The 20,966-nt window shown below is 37.1% G+C and overlaps 2 protein-coding genes and 1 long non-coding RNA gene across 5 annotated transcripts; all 3 read left to right on the top strand.

Annotated features, from left to right (window-relative positions):
* Window positions 1-960: 960 nt before the first annotated feature.
* Window positions 961-2,354, top strand: apoc4 (apolipoprotein C-IV). Of its 2 annotated transcripts, none has more exons than XM_042490871.1 (4): window positions 961-1,120; window positions 1,391-1,436; window positions 1,538-1,622; window positions 1,783-2,354. In XM_042490871.1, the coding sequence occupies exons 2-4, from the start codon at window positions 1,391-1,393 to the stop codon at window positions 1,991-1,993; spliced, it is 342 nt and encodes a 113-aa protein (XP_042346805.1). In that variant the 5' UTR covers window positions 961-1,120; the 3' UTR covers window positions 1,994-2,354. The 2 variants fall into 2 exon arrangements, with proteins under 2 accessions (XP_042346805.1, XP_042346806.1); XM_042490872.1 differs by lacking the exon at window positions 961-1,120 and adding an exon at window positions 1,131-1,228.
* Window positions 2,355-5,715: 3,361 nt separating this feature from the next.
* LOC121946340 lies at window positions 5,716-6,186 on the top strand. The gene is made up of 2 exons (XR_006106004.1): window positions 5,716-5,804; window positions 5,943-6,186. It is a non-coding gene; the product is annotated as an uncharacterized LOC121946340 (long non-coding RNA).
* Window positions 6,187-17,683: 11,497 nt separating this feature from the next.
* Window positions 17,684-18,891, top strand: apoc2 (apolipoprotein C-II). 2 transcript variants are annotated; one of them, XM_042490735.1, is made up of 4 exons: window positions 17,684-17,701; window positions 17,954-18,016; window positions 18,113-18,269; window positions 18,364-18,891. In XM_042490735.1, exons 2-4 carry the CDS (start codon window positions 17,968-17,970, stop codon window positions 18,449-18,451), a joined length of 294 nt encoding a protein of 97 aa, XP_042346669.1. In that variant the 5' UTR covers window positions 17,684-17,701; window positions 17,954-17,967; the 3' UTR covers window positions 18,452-18,891. The 2 variants fall into 2 exon arrangements, with proteins under 2 accessions (XP_042346669.1, XP_042346668.1); XM_042490734.1 differs by lacking the exon at window positions 17,684-17,701 and adding an exon at window positions 17,806-17,839.
* Window positions 18,892-20,966: the final 2,075 nt, after the last annotated feature.

The raw sequence follows: 20,966 nt of genomic DNA, 5'->3' as shown, positions 1-20,966 counted from the left end.
GCTAAGAAGAGTGACGCACAATGCAAATACAATCCTTTGCCTCTTTCAAATAACCATCTTTGCCAAAATATGCAAAGTTAAAAGCAGGGCAAACATCCTCTATGTAATTTGTGCATGTACATAATTTTGTGTTTGATACACTAACCAAAGTCCCTGTGTGGTTGTGTATTTATATGTTTGAGTGTGTTCATTAAAATGAACTGGAAACTATTTAAAGTGTCCTTCTTTATTAAGAGATTCAAGGTTTAGAGCCATCATTGATCAAAAAAACCGTTGTCCTACTTTTTGACCTTTAACATATTTGTATTCTAAGTAAAACAAAACACCCAAATACTTAAATTTAAACATGTTTTTACAATAAGTTTTAAATTGTGCATTATTTGATTGCATTAAAAAATGTTTATATTTTAAAATAAATTACAAATAAAAAAATTCCAATGCATAACGGGTGGCTGCAGACATGTCAGACACACACACACACACACACACACACACACACACACACACACACGACTAAAGTGTGTCTCTGTCTCTGTTCATCTGTCAGAACAGATGAACAGAGACTTTGACTGGCTTGAATACATATCAGCATCCACCTGATGGGTTGAGACATCCGTTCCAAAGGGTGCCCCGACAGTTATTGAACTTGTTGATTGTTAGAAGATATAAAGAGTTCAGGATCTGCAGATCAAACATTCACATTGCCAAATTAAAAAACATTTAACAGAAAAGAAAAACTAATCGCACAAATATTGGTGATAATCAAAGTAGCTTTTTATGTGACTATGTGACAAACTATTGCTTTTAAGTTTTTATGTCTTTAAAAAAGTTAAAACGGCTTAAGGAAAACTACCAGTTTTCTTTTTTTTTTGATGTCAAAACAGTCTAAGAGACACTAAAGGAGAGAATAGATCACTACTTTGTGTTTGTAATATTTAGTCAAAGACATGTTGCTTTGGTGTCTCTCAGATGTTTGTCGATAAAATGATAAAAAAACAGCACTACGAATGGTCATCCGATCTGGACCAATGTACACCCTGTGGCAGTCTCCTAATACAAATAAAACGGCTCGATAAGACTTGTTTGATTCAGCTTGTGCTGACCAGAGTTGGAGGAAAAGGTAAAATTGCACTTTGTCACTCATTTGCACATACTTGTGAAGTTAATGGACACATTTTTTTAAATTGGGGGATTTTCTTTGATGCTGAGCTGATTTTATTGCTGTAAGGTGAGAGAAATGCTCGAAAACATTCTTTGAAAGTAATGTGCTGAGAGTACGGTAATTGTGACATTTAACTTAAACTGCAAATGGACTGACTTTGCAGACAACTCCAGTATTATGAAAATAATATGACATTTAAACTGCTGACAGTTGTGTTTCTCTTGGCAGATGCATGTAAAAGAGCTTGTTTTCAGTCTCATCTTACTATTGCAAGGTATGGCTTTAAAGACAATAATTCTCCATCTTCAGTCTCACTTTCTTTAATTCTGAGCTTATGGAATCTTTGTTCCTTCTGACTGAAAAACATCTCTTCAGCATGCGGCCCACTTTTGGCTCAGACACCAGCCCCGATACAACCTGACTCTCCAGGAATACTGCAGAAGCTGGCAGATAAAGCCAGGTATCATTATCTTCATTCATTTTAGCATGTTGAACTTCTCTGTGAATGATAACCAGCTATCAGAATTGTCAAAATATTTTGTTTGTGCGCACATCGATGTGTTTGTGTCTGCATGTTATATGTACCTTGTTACTCATCTGTGTGCTTGTGCATCTCATAGGGAAGCCAAAGTTAAAGTCCAGGGCTGGGGAGAATCAGTGGCGGGCTTTACTGGTGCTTACTATGAAGACCACATCCAACCATTGACTGACAGCTACGTTCAATGGGCCTCTCGTTTCAAAAGCTCCGTGTTGGAGACGATCCAGACAACCATTGACAATTACAAGCCACTGAAAGCAACCAATCCAACTGATCAACCTCCTCAGAACTAAAGAAAAGCTGACAATAAATGAATATTCTTACCACTCGATGGTGAACTGATCATGTCTTAAGGTTTCATTGTGCTTTGCTGGTTATGTCAGTCTCTGTAGTAGATGTTGTTGTACAAACCCAGCTTGTCCTGCAAGAAATAGGAAGAGATGAAGATCATAAGAGGGAATTCAAGGCAGTCATGAATAAAATATGTGAGGAGGTAAATTCATCAACATATATGACATGATTTCTATACAGCATTTATGAGAATAACCTGCAGTTTCTTTGTATAAAGGTGCACTGCTGCTGTAGGTGATGTTTCCCTTGAAATATATTCAACGAGTTACATTCAGTCCTGCTATTAAACAAATAAATCCCCCAGTTTTACTGGCTGTTGCTGTCGTTAAGTGCTAATATTTGCCAAGCATCTATGATCTATGACAGCTGGGAAAAAAAGTACCAGAAAAAACATACTAAAAAGGAAAACCTTTAAATCATTAAGAAAAATGGTCATTTATCACCCTGTATAGAGGCTGTCACTAAGTGTGAGGGTGAAAGGTAAAGGTTGAAATCCCATAATGCACTGATCTGGGTACAGTACATTGTGTCTAGAAATGTCCTGGTTGATTGACCTGCTGACCAGTTGACTATTTCTGCGCAGACATCATGAAGTGGTTTTGACTTGCTCTCTCAGAAAATGTCTGGTAGCATAATATTGTCTACTCAAAAATGTCTTTTATTAACAACACCTGAGCTGCTTTAAAAGTGTATTTGCTACATGAGATGTTACACTTATGACAAACATGCACTGTGACATTTTGCAAACACAGCACTTCTGCTGTATTATCAGGAGATAATGGATCATATGAATACAAATAAACTAAAATATGAGGAACATTGCATAACCACTTAGTCATATTTCATAAAACAATAATTAAAGTGAATACAATGTACACTGGACCTTGTTAAGGCAAACCTGTGTGTGTGTGTGTGTGTGTGTGTGTGTGTGTGTGTGTGTGTGTGTGTGAAAGTACATGTGCATGCATATGTGTGTGTAGGTGTTTGTATGCTCATCAGATGACGTTTGTTTGCAGTCCTCCCCTATATCAACCTGTCCAGATGTGAGCTCCGAGTTACAGACAATTCACTTGCAGAGAAGACTGTCACATCTTGGATCTGTACATCCAACACAACAGCAGGTAATCACTCATCTTACTGCAGCAGCCTTTACAGCTTCTTTTCTGATGCTACTTCTGAATAGATTTCACTGAAACATCTATTTTATAAAACATTTAGGTACTGATTTTTTGCATTTGCATTTGTTTTTTCAAACTTGCTTATTGTCTTCTGAGGTTTAAATTTCAAATGTGGACATTAGTATTTTTTACCTAATGGAAAGTTAAATTATGAGCTCTGTCTTCTTTTCTTTTGTTTTAGACATGAATGCAAAATACGCCTTGGCACTGATCCTCGCTCTGCAGGGTAAGGCAATGTACAAATGCAATCTGAACAATTGCAGTGAATGGATTTGATTTTTAACAAAAGCTTAATTATTATGTGAATATAAAAAAAAACTAAAACAGAGAGCCATTTGATACAGGCTACTTTAAATGTAAATGCTGTATATTTTTAGGCATACCTTCTTGTAAAATGATCAAATTTAACATGTTTTTATTGAATCCACATGTGTTAAACCAATTAAATTCATGACTGGCTCCTACTCTGATTTATCTGTGGCTGGCACGCAAGATAAAGAATGATATTTAAATAACACATTGAATACTGTCCAAAGAAATCTGAGATTGGGTATAGTTAACAAGAAAGAGAAACCAAGATATGCAAAGCAGTTTTTTTTTTGGCTCTTTGATGATTCCTCCAAAACAAGATTTTACAGGGATAGCTTTTATCAAATGAACATCTTTTGATGCTGTTTTGAGTTATTCTCATCTTTTTTTCCATCACTGGTTTATTCTAACAGTCCTAACATTCTGATTTCATTCCAGTCTCCATGAGCCTGTGTGAGATTCCTCCACCATCACAGGAACTTGTTGACAAGTATGATACCCTGAAAGCTACATTCTACAGTAGGCTGCTGAATGCTTATGGTAAGCTGCAGGCTGTCGCTGTTCCTCTGGTGGAGAAAGCCGGACAAGATCAGCGGGTACAGGTTGTAAAAGACTTCATTGAGGACCTGCAGACCAAGCCTGAGTTCCAAGCCTTCGTCAAGGTTGCCACGTAAGTGTTAACTGAGAACCATCCTTTCAGTAACTACCTTTAATTATCAACCCAGAAACTGGCAGAAATAACGCTAATGTTAAGAAATATGTCCATGCCAACTGCAAATTTACAGTGAAATCACAATTTCTATTAAGAATTCAACACACACATAAAAGATAGGGTTTCTCCAGTACTGAGCTAGGTGACAAGTCTTTCTATTATGGACATTTCTTTAAAATAATTTGTCTTTCCTGATTTTTGCAGTGGTGTGGGCGAGGAAGCAGGTCCTCTGGTGGACAAGGCCCGTTCATCAGTGCTGGGTTTATATGGAAACTACGTGCGTCCCCATATTGGGAACTATCTGAGCGATGGCATTGACCACATCAAGGTCTACCTGGACAAATTCATGCCCGCTGAGTGAAGAAGACCGACCAGGTGAAGCCACCTGTTAGCAGCCTGTAGTAGATGATAGGTCATAGAAACAAATTGCAAATGCAAATACAATCCTTTGCCTCTTTCAAATCAATATCTTTGCCAAAACATGCAAAGTCAAAAGTGGGGCAATCACCATCTATGCACTTTGTGCATGTACAGTATTTTGTGTTTGATACACTAACCAAAGTCTCTGTGTGGTTGTGTAAGTATATGTTTGAGTGTGTTCATTAAAATGAACTGGAAACTATTTAAAGTGTCCTTCTTTATAAAGAGATTCAAGGTTTACTTCCAACATTGATTTATAAAAAGGTGTTGTACTTTTTGATCTTTAACATATTTGAATTCAAAGTCAAATAAAACACCCAAATGCTTTCAACTGTGTATAATTTGATTGCACTAAAATGTTTTTATAATTTATAATTAAAAAAACATTTCTGCTGCATAATGGGCAGCTGCACACATGTCAGGGACATATGAACACACACCTTTAACACAATAATATAGCAAAGCACAGATGTCTAAAACAAAACAAGCAATTTAAAAACCCTATCTTTTTAGACAGCTGTGACATTAAGTTTGTAGGTGAAACATAGTTATTAAGTTATGAACTCTGGCATTTGAGTTGTTCCCACTCTGGACATGTAGCAAGCACAGAGCCAAAGTAATGACAAGATTAAATTGCACTGATTTGATTTTGTGGTGGACTCTGCTCACAGATATGCTTTGCTTGGTTGAAAATGTTTATTTTAAAACCCACACTTGACTAAAACCCAAATCTCACCTGCCAGAACAGATGAGCAGAGATTTTGACTGGCCCGCATACAAATCAGCAGCCACCTAATAGGCTGAGACATCTTGAGAACACGGCACTTGTTACATTTAGCTTGAACTGCGAATAAACTGTCTTTGCTGACAACTCCAGCATAATAAAAATAATATCATGACATATTAAGTTCTGATGGATGTGTTTCTCACGGCAAATGCATGTGAAAGAGCTTGTTTTCAGTCTCATCTTAATAATGAAAGGTATAATTCTCCATCTTCAGTCTCACTTTCTTTAATTCAATCCTCCTGATTGAAAAACATCTCTTCAGCATGCGGCCCACTTTTGGCTCAGACACCAGCCCCGATACAACCCGACTCTCCAGGAATACTGCAGAGGCTGGCAGATAAAGCCAGGTATCATTATCTTCATTCATTTTAGCATGTTGTACTTCTCTGTGAATGATAACCACCTATCAGAATTGTCAAAATATTTTGTTTGTCCTCCTGTTATATGTACCTTGTTACTCATCTGTGTGCTTGTGCGTCTCATAGTAAAGCCAAAGCTAAAGTCCAGGGCTGGGGAGAACCAGTGGCGGGCTTTATTGGTGCTTACTATGAAGACCACATCCAACCAGTGACTGACAGCTGCGTTCAATGGGCCTCTCGTCTCAAAAGCTCCGTGTCGGAGACGATCCAGACAAGCCACTGAAAGCAACCAATCCAACTGATCAACCTCCTCAGAACTAAAGAAAAGCTGACAATAAATGAATATTCTTACCACTCGATGGTGAACTGATCATGTCTTTGATCAAATCAAAAGTTTTTGTCACACTAACTGCCAAAATGGTACAAATGATTTTATACCGTGGGGTGCTTAACCCTTTAAAACCTGGAGCGACATCAGTTTTTTGCTACATTAAGATGCAAGAACGCAAGGAGAGAAAATGTCCAGAGAAGTTTTTTTTTTTCAAATGATAAATTTAGAAATATGCCTAAGAAAAAAAAATTTACCTCTTTTTAAAGGACACTGTCATCTGTTTTTTTATTTAGTTTTTTATATTACATTTTTCCACATTTCCTCATTTTTGTTTATTTTTATTTTTTCTGCATATTTTGGGCCACTTCAAGTTCCTCATTGTCTTCCTCCCACATTTTTGGAAGAAATTCAACCAATTTGCTCAGGTTTGAAAAGGTCAAAGGCCTCTCTACGAGGCCAAGTTATATTGTATACATCTAGCATTAAAAAGAAAAACACAGCAGAATTATCTGATCTGCAGAAAGACATTGCCTAATTGGAACATAAAAACATAAAATGTATTCCTGTAGGGAAAAATCATTTGGTGGTCAACAAAAAGCTTGACTACAACACCCTTAACATCTGAAAGGCAGTAATGGCCACTCTTAGGCCGAACAAGATTTATGATGAGTTGGGATACAAACACACAAGGCCTTGGCAGCAGAAAGCAGAGGAGAGCCATGATTTCTCTTCAAACTGATGGGATATAACATCATATAAGCAGTACTTTTCACAACTTTACATTTGAGAACTGAATGACACCTCAGGGATAGATACATTCCTCTCCTCTACAGAATTGCCCAACCTACGAGATGAGGGTCGAGAAAATCAAGATAAACTTATTAGGGCTATGGAAATAAATAAGGCAAAATCCTTGCTACAATCAAACAAATCCCCCAGTGATGACTGCTCCCCTCAGAATTTAAAGAAGTGCTCACTCGCCCCTGTTTAGGAAGATGTGTAATCTGGCCTCTAAAATTCAAAGTCTGCCTGAGTCATTCTCCACATCCATTATTGCCCTTATTCCAAACTTGAATCATCACAATGTGGTTGTATTCATCAGCAGCGCACAACTCAAGTTTCACTTAAAGTTAACATCCATATTTGTGAAAACATGAATGTTTCAAACATATCTTCCCCGGGGCAGCACAGAAGATCCATACAGTGAGCACAGTCTCAAGAAAAGTGTCACGAATTTAGTATCCAAACAAATGTCTCTCCTTCGGTTTCTGATATATGATGTTGAGCAATGGCCAGAAAACAGTTTTTGTAAAACATTATAGTGTCACAGTGAAGTTGACCTTTGACCTATTGTATGTAAAATGTCAGCACTTCATCATTTTATCCTGTTAGACATTTTTGTGAAATTTTATCCAATGATTTTTTGAGTTATGGCCCAAAACATGTTTTCTGAGGTCACAATGACCTTCACCTTTGACCACAAAACTCTAATCAGGTCCTTCTTTATTCCACATGGACAATCAAATTTGAAGAAATTCCTTCAAGACATTCTTGAGATATCACATTCAGGGGAATGAGACGGATGCAAGGTCACATTGACCTTTGACCACCAAAATGTAATCACTTTATCCTTACGTTTGTGCTAACTTACAGAAATTCCTTTAAGGTGTTATTGAGATACCATGTTCACAAGATTAGGACAACAATAGGACATCACAAGAATAGGACATCTGTACAGACAACAATAAAACATGCCTCCAGCAACAGCTATTGTTGGCGCAGAGGCATAAACAAAAAAAAAAGACCAATTTAAATGCCAATATGCTGCTCATATCAGCCATCCCCTTCCTAAATTCAGATTACATTATTTCCAAAGCAATGACCAATAGGCTCAGGTAGTATCTACTATGGCTGGAACCAAATATTCTGCTATTCATTAATTGGGTAGGTATTTGGTTTTAATTTAGGGATTTGAATTTTTTTATTTATTTTTTTTTCAGAAGACAAATGCCATTTCATTGTTTGAGATCATTGTTGGATCGATATAGTTCATTTCAGGACATAAGACTGACATGGAAAAGAGCAAACTTTGAACAATGTGGACTATAACAGCACTGAACAGACTACTTCTTTTAGCCACAGATGTTTTAGTATTAAGGAATAAAACCAAACAAAGACCTTGAGAATCTCTATAAATTGAACTATGCTATCTCAATAAAAAATTGGAGTGAGACCTGAAGAGATGGATAGATTTATCTCAGCGTTACAGAACACAATAAGGTGTGAGCTATCAAAATGTATGTTTTACCACAAATATTCATTTCAGTCTTTGCCTGATAAAACTGAAAGAAGAGTAGGACTAGTCCAGACCAAAGATTCGCAATGAGTTCAAAGTTGCAATGTGCCAGTCTGCAACAATATAAAAACTTCTCTCTGTAACTGTAACAACATGTTTTTGTCTTTTCATGAAAGTTGGGTGTGAACTAATCTTAGACTAACTGACACAGCATTACAACCTTGCCTTTGCCTTCACCACTTCAAAATGCATGCCCAGGTGTCACAAATTTGATTTGTTTTCTATTTGTTTGAAGTTAATCCCATTCCCGCTTGGACCCAAACAGAATGATTTAAACTAGGCGAAACCATTGGCCAAACTATTTCTATTGAAACAAAGAACCACCATAAAAAAAGTTTCTGAGAAACTGGAGGGAGATTAATAAATTATTTTATGAACCAACAGACTTGTCACCAAAAACACCCTTACGTTAAAAAAAAAAAACAACAAAAAAAAACCATTTTTTAATAACAAAGTATTTTAACTCTGGCATGAAAAAGGAATAACTCAATTAGAAATTTGCTATAAGGGACACTACTGTCATTTGAGGAGTCAAAAGAAACCAACTTTCCAACAAGTGATCAAATGTCCTTAATTCAGTGTAGAACAATTGTTTCATGATAAGCAAGGTTGTCAATCTTGTCGTTTGTCAATAATTTTGCTTTTGATTGTCCGTAGTCTTACTAGGAAAAACTGGTTAATGTTTACAAAAAACATAACATAAAAAAAAAACAAACAAAAATTAACTACAAAAGGCACTCCATTGCCTTAGTGACCTTTAGCGCTGCAAAGTTCTACCCATTTCGAGGAGGTGAAACTTCAATGTCTTGCAATGTAAATGTTTTGACTTTTTGTATTTTCTGTTAGCTTTGTTGTCAGACAACTGCGGTAACCACTGCCCAGCCTCTGGTCCCCACTGCCTCGCTGCACTGTGCCCCACCCAAGTCAAGTGGGAGCCAAAGTTAGCTATCGTCTCCACTCATTTGGTGAACCTTCTTGATGATTTTCTTTGCGGTTTCGTGCTTTTCAATCTGCATGTGAGATTCACCTGCTTGGATTCCCAGCATGATGAGTTTAAGAAAAGGAATTTATTAAATTACATGTCTGAGCATTTTAAAGAAAGATGTATGTAAGTCATTTTAATACCAACTAAGGCCTTATTTTTAGATTAATTGGTTCAATGCCTTTGAAGACTTTTTCAGGTCTTTTTCAATTTGATTTTGAATTATTACAGAAAACAAGCTCTGTGGAAAACAACCATTTATGATACTTGCATGTTTTGTTCTGCAACATGATCTCCACAAATGAGCGCAGGATTTTTGAACCGTAAATGCAATCGCCAGAAGTAAAAAGCTAATGCTGGGCTATAAATGAACTACACTACTATTGTGTCACCACCACGACAAGAATGTAAAGCTGTGTTCAGTCTGATTAGGTTCTGTAGTCTCATTTACCAACCAACTTATATTTATGTATTGGAGCAAAGGCTGGCAGTCTCTTAAGCCTGTGCTAACCAAAAATCCTAGTTAAGCCTCTAACAAAAAAAAATGACTTTGAAATGAAGGAACTGGAGGTGCTGAAATGCTATTGGTTTTGCGATGGTTTTAGGACTGTTTCCTGGGGTTCTCTATAGTTGAATCCTTGTTGGGAATTCTGTGTCAAGAAAGTGTTGTGCAACCATTAAAGACAAACTAAACCCCCAAATTACTTCTTTTCAGTTGAAAATGTATTGGTATTTAGAAGTGTTATTGGTTGATTCAGGTCCAGCTCTTGACATTTGAGTGCAAAGTATCAAAATTCAACATACTATGTTATAAATATGCATAGTGACTGGTCTCTCGAGGTTAAAACCTGGCTTTGCAATTTAATTCTGCTGTTGCTCTCTCTTCTGCTTTCATCATTAACCTAGCCCCCTGTTGCCACCTTATCATCACTCCATCTCAAACCAACTACTATGTGTGTGTGCAGGGGGCAGGGAGGTGCTGTGGATTGAGAGGCAACATGATTGGGTGACTGGGCATGTCTTAGCCCTGCCCATTTTTGAGACTTCCTCACATTCCAGGGAGGAGGCACTCAAGCCAAAAGTGGTGGGTTTAGTTCGTCAAGATTCAGAATTATTCACTATACTTTTCTACATCAGCTTTATCTCACTCCACATACATTGCCTAAATAAAATATCTGAAATATGTTTTAGATGTAGCACAATAGAAGGTATGGCTACGTGTGAAAGTGAAGCACAGCACTATGTCCTCTGTTGCAGGCGGTTCCTTTCCAGTAGAGCCTGAGTTATGTTTAGTAAGTGACCTCACTGGTCTTAATCTCAGTAGTAATACAGTTTTTAAATGAATCAAGATTGCGCTTGATGTTGCAAGAAAATTTAGGCTATATGTAACTCTCACAAGAAAACCAGACTGCCCTCCCTCCTTGTCAAAATGGTTTTCAGAAATGAAAGTACTGGCTGAGAAGTGAATATGAGCAGGTCATCAAGATATGACAACCCTTTACTGATGATATGGACTCTCGGTCTGCAATTTATTGACCCAAATTTCATGTAGATTCACCATTCTAACAGTAACAGTATGTCCTTTAAGTATGCACCGATGTAATGTCTCTCATTTTATGATTTATTATGTCTTATTTTGTTTTATTTATTTGACCTTGTTGACATTGTTGGCGTGTTGAATCTGTAATGGGGAGGAAGGAACTGTCTCATCTAACTATTTTTTAAGATAAAGTTGAAGATAAACTCGGCAAATGCATTTTGTCTTTTCACAAGTCACGTTTACTATCGTGACTGGTCATTACTACTCAGGCTATAAACAGAAACCAGAACACCTACAATACCAAAATCTTGTTCTGTCACCTATAGATTTTGCATGCATACATATTCAGAGTCACATTAGGGGTTTATTTGTAGAGCATTAGGACAGATGGAAAAATAAAGTATAAAAATACACAGAAAAGTAAAACCTCTAAATCATTATAAAAACCGCTTATATATCACCCTGCATGGAGGCTGTCTCAGGGTGTGAGGGTGAAAGGTTATGGTAGAAATCTCAGCATGCATTGCTCTGGGTACAGTACAACATGTCCCTGCTGATTGACCTGCTGACCATTTAACTCTGATCTATCTCCAAGCAGCCATCATAAAGTGATTCTGACTTACTGTCTCAGATTTGTATTTTTGCATAAGTTACTCCATTAAAAAATCTTGTATTGCAAAAGTTGAATCTTTATTTTCAACAACCTAATCTGCTTTAAAAGGTTTCTGCCCTGTGAGACATGATGCTTATGACATACATGCACTGTGACATTTTGCAAACACACCACTTTTGCTGTATTATCAGGAGGGCTCCAAGTGCATCTCCATATGAATACAGATAAACTAAAATATGAGGAACATTGCATAACTAACCTACTTGGTCATATTTCAACATACAATATTTAATGTACACTGGACTTTGTTAAGGTGAACGTGTGTGTGTGAAAGTACATGTGCATGCATATGTGTGTGTAGGGGTGTGTATGCTCATCAGATGACGTTTGTTTGCAGTCCCCCCCTATATCATCCTGTCCAGATGTGAGCTCCGAGTTACAGACAACTCACTTGCAGAGAAGACTGTCACATCTTGGATCTGTACATCCAACACAACAGCAGGTAATCACTCGTCTTACTGCAGCAGCCTTTACAGCTTCTTTTCTGATGCTACTTCTGAATAGATTTCACTGAAACATCTATTTTATAAAACATTTAGTTACTGGATTTTTGCATTTAGTATTTGAAGTTGTATTAACTTGTTTATTGTCTTCTGAGCTTAAAATGTTAAATATAGAGATGAATGTTGATTCTTCCAACGGAAAGTTAAATTTCTTCAACATTTTGAGCTTTTTTTTCCCTTTTGTTTCAGACATGAATGCAAAATACGTCTTGGCGCTGATCCTCGCTCTGCAGGGTAAGGCAATGTACCAATGCAATCTGAACAATTGCAGTGAATATATTTGATTTTTTTACAAAATATTAATTATTGAGTATAAAAAAACCCCTCAAAACAGAGAGCCATTTGAAACAGGTTACTTTAAATGTAAATGCTGTACATTTTTAGGCATACCTTCTTGTAAAATGATCAAATTTAACATGTTTATTGCATCCACATGTGTTACACCAATTAAATGGACCCTGTTTCATGACTGGCTCCTACTCTGATTTATCTGTGGCTGGCACGCAAGATAAAGACTGATATTTAAATAACACATTGAATGACGTCCAAAGAAATCTGAGATTGGGTATAGTTAACAAGAGAGATAAACCAAGATTGGCAAAACAGCTTTTCTTTGGTTTTTTGATGATTCCTCCAAAAAAAAGAATTTACATCTCTTGTTGATCTTTTGCCCTATTCTGATCGAGTAATTCATTTTACTACACTAGTTCTATTCTAACAGTCCTAACATTCTGATTTCATTCCAGTCTCCATGAGCCTGTGTGATATTCCTGAACCATCAGAGGAGCTTGTTACCAAGTACAATGACATGAAAGCTACATTCTACAAGAGGCTGCTGAATGCTTATGGTAAGCTGCAGGCTGCCGCTGCTCCTCTGGTGGAGAAAGCGGGACAAGATCAGCGGGGACAGGCTGCAAAAGACTTCATTGAGGACCTGCAAACCAAGCCTGAGTTCCAAGCCTTCGTCAAGGTTGCCACGTAAGTGTTAACTGAGAACCATCCTTTCAGTAACTACCTTTAATTATCAAACCGGAAACTGGCAGAAATAATGCTAATGTTATATAATGTGTCCATGCCAACTGCAAATTTACAGTGAAATCACAATTTCTATTAAGAATTCAACACACACATAAAAGATAGGGTTTCTCCAGTACTGAGCTAGGTGACAAGTCTTTCTATTATGGAGATTTCTTTAAAATAATTTGTCTTTCCTGATTTTTGCAGTGCCGTGGGCGAGGAAGCAGGTCCTCTGGTGGACAAGGCCCGTTCATCAGTGCTGGGTGTATATGGACACTACGTGCGTCCCCATGTTGGGAACTATCTGAGCGATGCCATTGACCACATCAAGGTCTACCTGGACAAATTCATGCCCGCTGAGTAAAGAAGACCAACCAGGGGAAGCCACCTGTTAGCAGCCCGTAATCGATGATAGATCATAGAAACAAACAGCAGTTAAGGCTGAGAAGAGTGATGCACAATGCAATACAATCATTTGCCTCTTATAAAATCAATATCTTTGTCAAAACATGCAAAGTTAAAAGCAGGGCAAACACCACCTATGCACTTTGTGCATGTAAAGTATTTTGCATTTGATACACTAACCAAAGTCTCTGTGTGATTGTGTTTGTATATGTTTGGGTGTGTTCATTAAAATGAACTGGAAACTATCTGAAGCGTGCTTTTTTTATCAAGAGATTAAAGGTTTACTTTTACAATTGATAGCATAAAGCTTTATTTTGTGGCACAAGTTATCCTTTTATATTACTTTATGAGCAGAACCAAAGTTGTTATGGACCTCACTAATCACTGTATTTTATCATAGTTATACATTTAAATTAAGCTAAAAACATTACAGGGATGTTTGGTTAACAATATCAGCTGCTGCTTTAGGAGCTGAGCGCTTTCAACTACTTAACATAGACCACTGATAAGAAAATAAATTGTGTCCAATTTTTAACATATACGTATATTTTGTCATCATGACTCTGAAGAAGTCAGACTTTTTTGTGAGCAAGCACCTTGAGTGAGTTTGTTTGAGTGTCTGGTCTGTTAAATGCTGTTCATGTGGCTTTTAAAAATGTTTTTCTAGTTCTAAGTCTGTCATCATCTACTGTGTTAAGAAGGCCAGTCTCTCTTATTATTAGATCATATTATTGTCTATTTAGCCTATTGATGTGTTATTTTGAGGCAGTTAATTGACTGATTAATTAACGATGCTGTGCAGCGTTAGGAAGGCAAAACTCAACATTGATATAGTTTTATTCTGAAGCAGTTTTAGCGTACTGCATTGCCCTCTTGATTCTCCTCAGCATTGTTTTATGCTGGTGTGTGCGAGGGTTATGGGGTAGTGTGTACGATTTAGGGTGAGTTAGTGGCATCAATTGGTAAAGATTGCATATTGCAACTGGCAAAAACTGCAACTGGCTAAAATCCAATCAAACCCAAAAACAAGGCAGTGCTAATTGTATATATCAAGATTATGTTACTACACTGCCATATCTCGCTTAAAATGTTTTTAGAAACACATTTTAGTGCCATGTTTAGCTGTAATAGGGAAAGTTTGTGAACAGGAAGCAGGCGCCATGCTGAGATCAAATGTAAAAACTCAGCAGTACTTACCAAATATAAACCCAGATTCTGTTACAGTGTTGTGGTTTTCTCACCTCAATTGTTTTCAGAAAGACATTTTAGCTTAATATTTAACTGTAATGTAAGACTGTTTCTTGCCAGCTAGCCGCCATTGTTTCACACATACAGTACCAGTTTGCATTACGTTGCCCACTAGCGGCAGTGTTTATTGGTTTGGTGTGGCACGGTGCATTCTAGTAGTTGTAGGTGTCCCACCTCTTGACCAAAAGCCTCCTTTTTACTGTGTTTTCTCTGGTCATGTAGCACCCATTTCAAAAGTATTTACATTTTTCACTTCACAGTGGCCGAGGGGCTACGGTGTTTGGTTTGTCCATTCTGGACTACTGTAGAAACATGGTGGTGCAACATGGCAATCTAAATAGTCAATGACCTGCTCCCTATGGAGATATAAACGTCTCAAATTAAGGTAACAAAAACACAATTCTTATCTTCTGGTGATTTTACTGTAAAGAAAGCATACTTACTATATTATTCGAATTCTGCCAATATCTCACCCTAAATCCTAGACACTGGACCTTTAACGTTATAGTATTGACAAACTGCAATACCGCATGTAACAGTTAACAAATTACTTTCTCCAGGGAGCAACTTAGTCGAAAACTGCATTACTATTTTTTAAAATGAGTTATGCGCAATACATTACTTACTCTGAATAAAATCCAAACACTGTTAATGTCTGTCACTGATAAAAGTACAAACCACATAGATCATTTCTTCTTATTTTCTAGCTGAAATTAAGGTGCTGAAGACGACTTCTCAGTGTTGTTACAATGATTCCAATGAATCACAACTTAATGAAGTAATTCTTTCATTAAGTGTTTATAGATGTTCCAAGTTGGTCAAGCCTGAGGTCAATTTGAATGATGGCATGTTATGTGAGAGCAGCAGGACATCCTCATCCTTCATTTCTGCTAATTTCAGACATTCTAGTAATTGTTATTATTATTTTCACATAAATATACAAATATCCCCACTGTGTAATTACAGAGTGCAGGACATGACACATCAGACAACTGACTAACAGAAATGATATAAAATCACTGTCGTGGCCTCTGTGAGCATCAAATTATGCTGCTTAATGCTGTCTGTAGTAGAGCCGAGTCATCACAGCACTGCATCACAGCATCAGCTGGACTTTATCAAAACTACAAGCTCTCTGACAGTTTGAATCCCACTGCTGCCCACAGCTGTCCTCAAACTGACTGCAGTTCTCAGGTCACAAGCAACAGGACATGTGAGCCTGGAGCACATGTTTACGTAGGATTTGTTCAACATGCAGCCATTACAGATAAAATGACTCCTAAACCCCCAAAACATGGATCCAAAGTGTGAACTCACTATCGCTCTGTGTAACACAGGCAGCTAAGAAGCTAATAAACTTTTTGTGCGGAAGTTTGATGATTGTTAGATAATAATCATTATCTTAAGTAATCAATGAAGACGTAAAAGCCCCCATATACTATTGTAAAAGTCTGTGTTCTGTGACTTCTACAGTTTGGCCAACACAACTTATGAAAACAAAAATCTGATTGTTGCTCACATAATTGTGTTTAAATGTTCTGCCACAGCAAACTAAAGAGCATGTGCACTTATTAACCAGAGTCAAAATATTTGCCAACCTCAAGGCCAAACAAGAAAAATCGAAATCTTTTAAAAAATCTATAATTTTGGTCAAGGTATCAAACACAAATTATTTAAAAAGAAACAAAAGTTGTATGCGCAAACCACAATCAATAGAAAATAAACAAAACCAATTGGTCTGCACTTTGAACTCCTCCTATCATTTGAAAATAAATCCAATATAAATAGTATGCACCTTTTCCAGAAAATCATGTCCTAAAACAGTCTGGGTAAGAGCTTTAATTAATTTTAATTTTAAATTTTGATTAATTCTTTGGTATGTATGTCAGATAATAAATTGTATTATTTTATAGTGTAAAATCTATTCTAGTTTACTCTTACTCTTCTATTCTTAACAGGGTTTTATTTCATTGTAATTCAGATTTTGCTTTTATTTTGCTGTTGTGAAGAACTTTGTATTTTTGTTTAGAAAGGTGCTGTACAAACAAAACATATTTTCATTATTTTTATTATTTCTCCCCCAAAACATAAGAAATAACACCAATTAAACGTCCATAAAATTAGTTGTCTTTTAATTGCAGCCCTGGCATTGTCATCTAGCTGGCCTAAATATTTCATAACTTGAATTGGCCAGATGACGTGTTCAACACACTCTAGACTTGGGGGCATTTTAAGGACTTAGGACTATTGTGACATGAACGCATCACCACTATTATCATTATGCAAGTAACAAGTGCCTCCTCATTGAGGTTGTGAACTGGGCAAGGTGTAAGAGTGTGCTGCAGTAATACACTAACCTAATCTATGGAAAATAATTGATTTGACTGTATTCAAAGTTAGCATCTCTCTCTCTCTCTCTCTCTCTCTCTCTCTCTCTCTCTCTCTCTCTCTCTCTCTCTCTCTCCTCTCTCTCTCTCTCTCACACACCACACTCTCACACACACACACACACACACACACACACACACAAACATGGTGCCTCCTCATCGGCCCCTGTGTTTAGAAAATCTAATCACTAGCTTTTGATAATGTTTAAAGCCCCTTTTTGGTGCTTTATTCACATCCTTGTGTGTACATAGAGAGCCATAATGTCTGTTTTATCATGACACAATGTCACACATGCTCCCAAAAACACACATGGGAAATGGTTTAGGTTTATCTACCCTAAGTGCACTTTGGCTCTGGGAGCGACAAGTCAACACATCCACGCTCCTATATAAACAGGCAGGGCCAGTGGTGCCTCTTACTCTTTTTTCTGGAGAGGAATAAAGTGAGTACTAACACTTTTACTTCAATTTATAAATGAGTTAGAGTGTAATAGTCTTAGAAATACAAGGATGTTGAGTTAGATGTGAAAACATTTGAAGAAAAACTTAAGCCATAGGAAGCATGTTCAACAGAATTGCAAGTAGGAGAAACTTAACTATCAGTTACACAAGTGCAGAAATGTATGACAATGTCTCACCCTAGTGGATAAAGTGAGGTAAGCTTTAAATGTCTCCTATGTTCTCTCTCCACGCAGAAACGAGTGACACCATGAATAAGCTGCTGGTCATTACTGTGCTGGTTGCACTCCTCGCTCTTAGTAAGTGCACTCTGTAGCCATGAAATTAAATTCAGAATAGGATAAATCATCTGTTTCCCTAATGAAATGTGGTACCCTCTGACCTATTTTGTGCAGGCGCTGAAAGCTTCCGTGTGGCAAGGCAGGTTGAGGAGGAGCAAGGGACCTTGACAAAGGTTACAGACACTGTCAAGTCCTACTATAACAGCGCTGTCAACACTGCCAGTGAATACATTGAGGGCATCAAGGGCATGAAGCTGGAGGAGAAGGCAATGTAAGAGATTTTAAATGCAGGTTCTGTTCAATTGCTGCAGTATAAAAAAGTACAGATTCATATTTAAACTCTTCTTTCTGTGTGTTGCCCACAGGAATCTTTACTCTGAAACTACCACAGTCATTAGCACCTACAGCGGCATTCTACAGGACCAGCTTTACCACATGATTTACCAGCAGTAAACAAAAACTGATTTCTAGTCACCTGAGCAACATTTTCTGACAGCTTGAGAACTTTGAAGCTCCACACGAAACGTCATTTGACCATCTGAACTCTGTTGTATATCGTGTCACCAAAGCCTCAAAATCTACAAACGTCTTCACAAATGATGGACCCCCTGCTCTTTGGCTACTGCACTGACAGTAAAAGATGATAACCACCAAGCGGGGACTGCAGTTATTTTAAAAAACAACAGCTAACAGCTTGTACAAATGAACAGGACAGAGCAACTTGGCGAGCACAGGAGGAAGAGCACATGGCACCTTATCATGTACAAACAAATTTCTTCCCAAGTCTCAGAGTTGAGAAAAAACAGATATGAAAATAATAATATAATAATCTATTGCCACCTTCTGGTGCTTTCTGTCACCCCACCTCTTAAATATTTGTCATATCTTGAAATAAAATATTTATACAAAAAAGATTGGTGTCTGTGGTTGATAAATAAGAATTTAGTTTACTGTTTGGTGTAATAAATCGTGCATATTTCCCCTGTGCTTCCTTTTATCTCAATGATGCAAAGGATCACGTGCTTACGTCTGTACGGATCTGCGATGAGGCGCCATGCTTTTATCAGCTGAGGCAGCACGAGAACAGAGGCTTCTGTTGCAATTAATAATGGATGAAAAGAAACAACATGTAAAATGTGAGTGCAGAGAAACCGACGGAGATGAATAAACAACAAAAACTGTGAAGTTTGTTTTGTGGATACTGACAAACAGTGATGCAAGAATGTTGTGATTTTTAATTAGTGCATAAATCTACAACATGTAGTCCCCTCTGAAGCTGCAACCAGCACAAACAAAATGAGAGACATAGCTCATCTTGTTTAGTTGTTACTAATGATGTAAACAGCAGCAGACGGACACAAGACAAACTACACATTTGTGTAGGACTTCTACTGCCATAGGAGCAGATGTCTGGGGGGGGGGGGTTCATGGGACACGAATACAAAATAAAGGTAGTAGGGGACTTTTGTATTGATAACATGAAATACATGACCAAAGCACAAAGTGCTGCATAAAAATTAACCAGAATGCAGGAAGTGTTTGATTCTTATAGAAATGAAACTTATGGTGCTGACTACTGTGATCACATAAATATTATAATAATATAATTTAGATAAAGTGCTAGCATCTGTATCAGTAACAATTTGAAAGAAGCTGCATTTTGTATTTGATATCCAAATTTGTGTCAAATTTTTAATTTAAATTTTCGACTGTGACCTGATTTGGCTTTGACACTAATATGATTTAATCTGTGGGCATCTGCAGCTGTGGCTAAACAGAGAATACAAATTCTCTACATCATAAAGCAAGACAAGAGCTCATATTGACATCTACTTTAATCAATATCATACTGCTAAAACTGATAAATTAAAATCTAGTTTGACCCATAATGACCCATCTTTGCCATGTTTTCTTACAGTAGTTGAGGAAAAACAATATTCGATCACTTTTCTTGTAATTGTGTGCTCAGCTGTATTGTTGTAATTATCAGCTTTGCCTTTATTTTATAAATATTAATATGTGGTCATTTGAAAATATTGATAATTTTTAATATTGATAGCTCTTGATCTTGTTTTTGCAAATATATTAATGTTTTTAATGGACATCTTTTAATGTGTGAACCCCAGGAAGATTATGCTGTGGCATAAGTTAATGGGTGAACAAGTGGCAACATTCAAAGCTGAAAAATGAAGCCAATGTAAAAGTGCCAAAAACTGCAGTTTCTCTGAGGCTGGCTCCAAAGGCGAGTCAATCACCTTAGACCGCCCATATTAAAATGCCCAACTTTACAGCAGAAATAAACCAATTTGCAGCCTGGAACAAAAAACACTTCTGTTCTCTGTAGCTATTTTTCCCATATTTTTCATTACAAATGTACAGGGTAAATTTTTATATAATTCACCAGTTCACCAAATGTTATTAAGGCTCAAAGTCATGCATAATTAAGAGCAGGGTTGCTTTGAGTGACAAGCTTTCTTCTACAAATCTGATCCAACCCTCTCTCTGTCACAGCACCACCCTCTCGTTCAAATATAAACACTTCTGGCTCAAAATCCAAGATGGCAATGGCCACTTTGCCAAAATTGAGGCTTCAACACAGGAGTCCACAAACTAATGGCTGATATCAGGCTAAGTCTATTATTTTAAACATTCAACAGGGTAACCAATAAAGTAAAAAGAATAAATAAACCCACTCTGCTCTTTGAAAAACAGAAAAACAACTAAGGAAGTAAATAATTTAGCAAAACATTAATGATTCTGAAAGTTTTAGGAGGTGTTTGGGGTCGAATTGAAAAGAGTCCACTAACTATATGATCATGTAAATCTTTTCGCAAAAATTGAGCTCATGAAATGATAACAGGCTTTGCAAAGAGCCCTCTACCCATATTTAAAAGTGATTTTGGAAGCCATTATTTATCAACTGATAACTGATCAACTCACTTTTTAGCGACTAAAACGGAAAAAAGAA

This window comes from Plectropomus leopardus, chromosome 7 (genome assembly GCF_008729295.1).
Source record: "Plectropomus leopardus isolate mb chromosome 7, YSFRI_Pleo_2.0, whole genome shotgun sequence".
NCBI classification, from domain to species: Eukaryota; Metazoa; Chordata; class Actinopteri; order Perciformes; family Serranidae; genus Plectropomus; species Plectropomus leopardus.
Note: the sequence above shows the minus strand (reverse complement) of the source record. Positions and strands in the feature narration are given on the sequence as shown.

Bases quoted from the DNA above. Each gene is read 5' to 3' on its own strand.
- apoc2 (XM_042490734.1), top strand. The intron at 18,017-18,112 runs GTAAGTGCACTC...TATTTTGTGCAG, and splicing joins GGTTGCACTCCTCGCTCTTA to GCGCTGAAAGCTTCCGTGTG. The intron at 18,270-18,363 runs GTAAGAGATTTT...TGTTGCCCACAG, and splicing joins AAGCTGGAGGAGAAGGCAAT to GAATCTTTACTCTGAAACTA.
- apoc4 (XM_042490871.1), top strand. From the start codon at position 1,391: ATGCATGTAAAAGAGCTTGTTTTCAGTCTCATCTTACTATTGCAAG. The intron at 1,437-1,537 runs GTATGGCTTTAA...ACATCTCTTCAG, and splicing joins TCTCATCTTACTATTGCAAG to CATGCGGCCCACTTTTGGCT. The intron at 1,623-1,782 runs GTATCATTATCT...TGCATCTCATAG, and splicing joins AAGCTGGCAGATAAAGCCAG to GGAAGCCAAAGTTAAAGTCC.